Source organism: Phaseolus vulgaris, chromosome 1, assembly GCF_000499845.2.
Source record: "Phaseolus vulgaris cultivar G19833 chromosome 1, P. vulgaris v2.0, whole genome shotgun sequence".
Taxonomy (NCBI): domain Eukaryota; kingdom Viridiplantae; phylum Streptophyta; class Magnoliopsida; order Fabales; family Fabaceae; genus Phaseolus; species Phaseolus vulgaris.
Window position 1 is genome coordinate 10,572,706 of NC_023759.2, and position 7,118 is coordinate 10,579,823.

The 7,118-nt window shown below is 35.6% G+C and overlaps 1 protein-coding gene across 2 annotated transcripts; it reads left to right on the forward strand.

Annotated features, from left to right (window-relative positions):
• Window positions 1-220: 220 nt before the first annotated feature.
• On the forward strand, window positions 221-4,005 carry LOC137813549 (zinc finger protein CO3-like). 2 transcript variants are annotated; one of them, XM_068615878.1, is made up of 4 exons: window positions 221-510; window positions 1,597-2,964; window positions 3,237-3,383; window positions 3,576-4,005. In XM_068615878.1, the coding sequence occupies exons 2-4, from the start codon at window positions 2,590-2,592 to the stop codon at window positions 3,660-3,662; spliced, it is 609 nt and encodes a 202-aa protein (XP_068471979.1). In that variant the 5' UTR covers window positions 221-510; window positions 1,597-2,589; the 3' UTR covers window positions 3,663-4,005. The 2 variants fall into 2 exon arrangements, with proteins under 2 accessions (XP_068471979.1, XP_068471978.1); XM_068615877.1 differs by having other exon boundaries at window positions 2,458-2,964.
• Window positions 4,006-7,118: the final 3,113 nt, after the last annotated feature.

Below are 7,118 nucleotides of genomic sequence, written 5' to 3' on the forward strand. Positions count from 1 at the left end.
GTATCCTGTGCTACAATTTGCAAATATAATATTACAAAATATTTTATCTTCTTTTAAAATACTATATATTTTTTACTTTAATGAGCATGACAAGGGATATGGGGTCACTTCATTATAAAAATGATGGTGTCCTTTTCCCACTTTTGTCTTTATTTTAGTATTTTCTTACGTCACCTTTCCCAAATTTTATATAATATAAATTCTCCTTCTTCCTGCTCTTATAATCATTTAAGCACAAGTCCCACCTCGACAAATCTTTCTCTCTACCCTTCAGCTTCTCTTTGTTCCACTGCATTTTTTCCTTGTCTTCTTCTGCTTTAACTTTGTTTCCTTCGCTGAAGTGTTTTCTGTTTCTCATTCAACTTTTATTTTTCAACAAACTGTGTTTCTTCTGGGCTTGGAAAAATGTTCGCAGAGACAGAACTTCTGTTCCCATATTTTCGAAATTTCTCTCAAGAGTTTCAACAACTTGAGGAATACTGCATGACCCTAAAGTCCACTTCTTCAATGGTACTATTTTTCCCCTTTTACTGTTTCCACCTTCTCTTTAAGTTTTTCTTATGTGTGTTCACCTTATTCCCCTCTATGCTTAGTTTATCTGCATTTTCTTGATGGGTTTTTCCTTATGCTGAGTAAATTTGAAGTTTTCTTTTCTTTCCTGTGTTGTTCTCCTTCTTCTGCATCCAGAATGATTAATACTTTGGAGCAAATGAGGCTAAATAAAATTGAAAGTTTTTCTTCCTTGAATCATGTCCATATTTCCATTTATTTGGAAAGAATGTTATTTTAGTATGTGCGTATGTGTTTGATTAATCGCATGATAAATAATATCAAAGTCGAAAAGGAAAACTAATAACCAGATTATGTTTTATCATTTAATACGTGTTTATCTATTCATTTTTATTTCATTTTTGCTACCTTCCATTCAGAATGTTTTCCCATAGTCATACTCATAGCACAAGTGGAAACAGCTCGACATGACTTTGTGTGCTGGATCTGGAAAAGTGATACAAAAGGAAATAAAAGTTGTATAGATGGAAAGTCTTTTTGTTGTGATACTTCCGTGTTCTGTAATATTTCTTCCCTTTCTTTATTAATTTCTGGCGTGAAGTGTGAACTCTCAGTGGGGTTTGTCTTTTTGTGCCGCACTGAGGGAGGTTGATTGGAGAGGAAAAAGTCCTTTTATTCTCTTTTTCTTTGTAGTAAGGAAAAGGTTAGAGGAAAAGGACTGGTTGATGCTCAATTTAATACTTTCTTCAAGGTTTTGTGTGGCACTAAAAATATAGTTGGGAAGATCGTGGCTTTTGCCTCTATTTCTGTTCCCTAACAAAAGAAAATGATGTATTGATGAGTTATTTTCTTATGGTTTTGCTGGTCTTATGTTCATTGGAAGTTTACACAATTCTGGGGTTTGAGCCTGAGATTTTGAGACTTGCTCACTTTTATCATTGAGAATTGTTTTAACTGGGGTTCCATGATGTTGTACAAAAGTTTAAATATTTTGGTTTTATTCATAAAAGAAAATTGTGATCCACGTTCTCCAGCTGGGTGATGGAATTCATTATGGACTAAATGATGCCAGTTTCGATGTTTCAGCCATCTACTCCTGGACTCTTTCAAAGTCAGCTTTTGGATGAAGCATGGGCTATGAATTTGCTACCATGAACCTAATGCAATGTCAAATAAATTGACACTTGCCAGTTCTTCATTTCAATGTGTAGTGCAGCTGAATATGTATTGCCACCTTTCATTTATGCAAAGCTTCTGCTCTGTTGTACCAAAATGATGTTGTGCTATGGTATATAGTATTTGCTTTCTTGTTAAATAAAAAGCTTGACAATCCTTGTCTAGCTTGTCATTTAACAAACAATTTATCATGATAATAACAACTGATTCCATCTACCAAACTGGAGAATGTTGTGTTATTCATTAATTGTACTTGAAACTTCGAGGCCTAAAGTCTTTGCTCACGAATAGCTTTTGTATCACCACAGTACTCTCTCGGTTCATTTTCTGTATCTTCATTCTATAGCGGTTGAGAAAAATCTCTAGTGGTCTAAATCTATTCTTTAAATCATCACTTGGTAGGATGATGATGACTTGTGATAACTATTGACTCATTCTAAGAAATTAGAGGCGTTAAGGAATCGTGCAAATTTTATCTTGAAATTTTTTGCATCTTTTGTCTCAAGTATCTTGTGCTAGAGAAACTTCTTAACATTAGTAAATAAAAAGGTGTTGAATCCTTATTTTGCAAGACTAAGTCATGTTAAGCCACACTGCATCTGGAAGTAACCATGGCTGTTATTAGCATTATTGTTGTGGGTACACAGTACTCGTATGAACACCTGGTAGATGATAGATGATTAACTATTCAACATCTAATGTGTGTTTGTTGTTATAAATCTAAAATGCTGCTTTTACTGATTAATTTGTTTTTCTTTTCATGTCTTGCAGAATGACCTCATACAATCTTCTTCTGCAATCTCAGAATATGATTTGTTAATTGAGGGAGATCTGTTCAAAGCACCTGAACCTATTATTGAAGAACCAGAAATAGACCTCGATCCTGTGCAAGCAGCCATCTCAATGATATCTTGCGGGGAGGATGTCCCCTCACAGGGTCTAAAATCATCAGATATTAATTTACTTCAAAATGAACAGCTTCTGAGTGAGGTATTTTACGAGTGCAAAAAAGATCTCTTAGAAAAGACAGTGATAGAGTCACCACTGGCGGATATTATGGAAATCAAGGTTTCACCACTGAACATTGAGGATAATTCAATTCAAGTAAACGAACCACTTCCTCACATGACTCTACCAAAGAGTATCAGTTCAGAAAGTCTGAGTTCAATGGACTGGATGCATGGAGCTGCATTGAAGCCCAGTTTTCTGGATTTCCCGGGATTAGATTTCAATGCAGTTTATGGCATGCGGAGAGCATTTAGCGAAGGAGATATAAAGGTCAAACTCAAACTCATTCGTATATTATGTGTTTGCTTATAAGTTTAAGCCTGTATCTTGTGATGTTTTTAACACTGTCAAAGAAGAAAACTTCACCTGTATCAATTGATCTGCTCTTTACTCGTGATTCAAGCAGTAATGATACAGATAAGGAATATTGGCAAAGACACGACTTAATGTGATTGTTTTCTTTTCTCTATTAACTGAAAACTCTAATAGCTTTCTTTTATTTACGCAAAATAGGCTAATGATTGTGTCTGCTTTTATGACAGACTCTTAGTACTGGGAACACGAGCTTTGGCCAATCTCCCCAGGAGAAGCCTTTTCTTCTCGGCAACTGCACTAGTGAGGAACGTCAAGAAAAGCTCTCCAGGTATAGAAATAAGAAGACAAAGAGAAATTTTGGGAGGAAAATTAAGGTAACTATAGATTTTCGCAACAGAATACTCTTTAAAAGTTCTATGGAATACATATATCTGCTGGAATTTACTATGTTCACTTCTTGGTTAATGCATCTAACTTGGTTTTCTTATGTTACATAATTTCAATTATGATATTTTCGGTCTTTCACCTGATCCTAAACTCAACTAATAATGTGTTTTGGTTTTTAGTATGCTTGCCGGAAAGCACTTGCTGACAGTCAACCAAGAATCCGTGGAAGATTTGCAAAGACAGAAGAGTTAGATTTCAAGAGGTAATGAATGCTAACTGACTCAGTTGGAATTGGAAGAAAGCAGGAATCAAGTGTTGTATTGTATCTGATCAAGATGTTTGGAAGGGCTATCCGCATGAAAACTATAAACTTGGTGGAGTTCTATAGCTTGAACAAACAAGTTTTGTTGAATGAATGAATAAATGAGGCAGAGACCTCAAACTCCTTAGGGTAGTTTGCCCCTTATCCTCTGTAGTAGCCTTCTTTGTAGAATGACCTTCCACGTATGTAAATATGGTTTGTTGAATAAAACAATGGAAGAGTAGTTAAGGTTGTATAATGTTCATATTATATATACGCAAATATGCAATATTTATTTTTGTTAGTTACATATGTTCGAATCTTCTCATTTTTCTGTCTCCTCTCCCCATTCAGTACATATTCAGTTTAAAGGTTTAGATTATATGGATGATTAACTAGTTGACACAATTTGTGGTATTATTGACTGAGTTTTTACAATGTCATGACTTCAAAACCTTCTTGACATGAGTATTCATCTTCTTAGAATCCAGCGTGAAGTGCTAGATGAAGGGTGGAAAAAGGTCCAACACAGTACATATGCTGCATAGTATTTGGACTAGTGTTGATCTATTTGATGCCATGAACTTAAAGTACAATGAATAGATGGCTTGAACAGGATTAATATAAAATGTAGTATTTATAGACATTTATAAAATAAATTTTATCATAAATAGAATGTCAGTACTTAATATTAAATTATTATTTAAATATTAAAATAAAATAAAAATAAAAATTATTGTCAATAGTTTATTTTTTATTAAATAGAATTAAAACATATTCAATTCGATTGCATCCAATAAAATTAAAATTAAAATATAAGTATTGACCAGAAAAAGTTCAAATCTCATTTATATACAATATATAAAAGTAACCCAATTATTGAAAAATATTTTAAAAGAGTGTGATGTTAAATATTGTACTGGTCGAAACATCTCGACCCACGCACTTAGGTATGGTTAGATCGGTAATATAAATCACGCTTAGCTCGGTCTGAGTTAGGTATGGGCGCAATAACTCGTTGGAGGGGTAGCCCAGATATTTTGTTCGGTATACGTGGAAAAGATAATTTAAAACAACAAGAGGAATAACTGAATTAGTTGAAGCATATTAATAAATACAGGTCAAAGTGGTTAGGAATGTTGGTACCCGAAAAATAATAGGTATGCGTTAACCAAATATTGTTACTATTGAATTATATTGTGTTGAAGATTATATTCTGAATGTTGAGATTATATTCTCACTGATGAAAGTTGTTGAAGGAATGTCTATAAAAGGGGTTTAAGACCCCGGGTAAAGGTATGTTTTTTCCTAAGCTCTACACTGATATACTTATAGTTTGAATGCTCTCTCTGACTTGATCGTCAAAGTGTGATCAACAGGTAGAGCCTCTTTTCTCCAAGTGGAGTAGCATCTCAAAGTGCCAATTGGAGACAGATCAGAAGCGGAGCTCACCCATTCAATCCAACTGAGGTCAAGCGGCAAGAACATTTGGTGGCGACCACTGTGGCACCCGGTAAAACTCAATCCCACCCACAGCCGCAACTAGGCATTCTAACTTCCTTCTAACATAATAAGAAGCACGAGGCAAGGACCTGTAGGGTCTGAAAAAGGTGAGGCCCCTGCTCTGCAACAACTTATGGAGGTCGTGTGTGCCCTTCAGGAGTCCAACGAGGAATACCGACATGAACAAGAACGAATTCGAGAAGAAGCCAGAACTGAGCAAAAACGATGACACGCGAAAGCCCACGCTGACCAAGAGCATCTTCGAGAAGAAGAGTAGATAAGTTGGGCCCAGCTTATGGCAGAGATTGAAGCCTCCCAGATAGCCATGGAGGGAGACACACATACCAATGAAGAGTTGCGCAAAACCAATGAGGATTTGCATAGGAATTTACACCGACAAGGCCGACGTACCACTTGGGAACGACCCCCGGACTTGTCGTCAAGAGATGACCCAAGCCGTCTCCCGACAAATCATGGACGAGCCTGTGCCACCGTATTACATCATGCCCAAGGTCACACCTCTCTCTTTGGCATAGAGGACCCTAAGAATCATTTAAAAGCGTTCAGGGCTCAGATGATTATCTCGGAGGGTCAGATGCTATCCGGTGTAAATTGTTAATGGGTACATTTACAGGAACAACTCTGTAGTGGTTTAGTGGAATACCGGATGGTCAAATCACCCCTTTCCCTCAATTTTGTAGAATGTTCAAAGACCAGTTCTCGACCAACAGGGTCAACCCCCACGACCCTATGATCTTTTCAGTCTCAAGCAGAGGGAAGGTGAGTTGCTTAAGGAATATTTAAACAAGCTATGTGCAATATCAATAAGACTCCAAACTCAGGATGAAAAGATGGAAGTAGCCGCTGATGACTTTTACGGCAAGTGCACCGCGTTTGTCAGAAGTAATAATTGTCCCTAAGGACGAATATCGATCCCACAAGGAACAGTGAATTATCGAGTACAATAATCGCTAAATATAAAAACAGAACAATTAAAAGAGTTTTGAATTAATTGTGTTGGCACTGATTAATAAGAAAACAAACAAAGAATTAGTTGCTTCAATTGGAAAAATAGGGATTAGGTTTCATCTCTCTCACTCTCATGTATTTTGATTAGCATGTCAATATTAAGTTCTTTAATTGAAATTGATGCCCGTATAAAAATCATTTATATCGATTCCTCGCATATAAAATCCTTAAGAATGTTCCCTAACTATCGATCCCTCGCATAATTATAAGAACAACTTAGAACGAAGCTCAGACGTTAATAAACATTTCAAGTCTATTCCTAACACTCAAATATGCTAAGTATTGTTGTTTAGGTCCGAACCCTAAAAATACCTCCCGGTCAGATTTAAGATTCTCAATTTGTCACGGAAAGTTAAAAGTAAAAAAACAATACCAATAATCAACCAAGAACTGAATATTAATATATAAGATATCACCTCAATACATAAGAGTTTGAGCAGATTACTCCCAATCCCAAAGGGTAGAATTAGCCACGCATACTTCTAGCACCTTCCATTCTCCCAATTGGGTTACAATTCACTCTATGGTGTTTTCCTCTCAATCTGGCACCCTAAGGTTGAGCCTCTAGCCCTCTATTTATCCTAGATTTCTAGGGTTAGGTTGTTTATTGTGTTGCGCTAATGGGCTAAATGATAAAACATAAAAAAAGGCCCAATCTTTCTTTGCATCTTTTTCCATTTTGGGACCTTCTATCTTTATCTTTTTAGCTCAAATCATTCATATTTAATCCAAATCTCCAATCTTCCTTAGAAATCTGCAATTAACACCAAATTTGGGAATAAAATACTCTTATTCAAATAAAGATCATAAAATATGTAAAAAGGTATAAATTCATAAATTAGGGATTATTTTATATGTAAATTAGCAATAAATCCTCATAAGTGCCTAT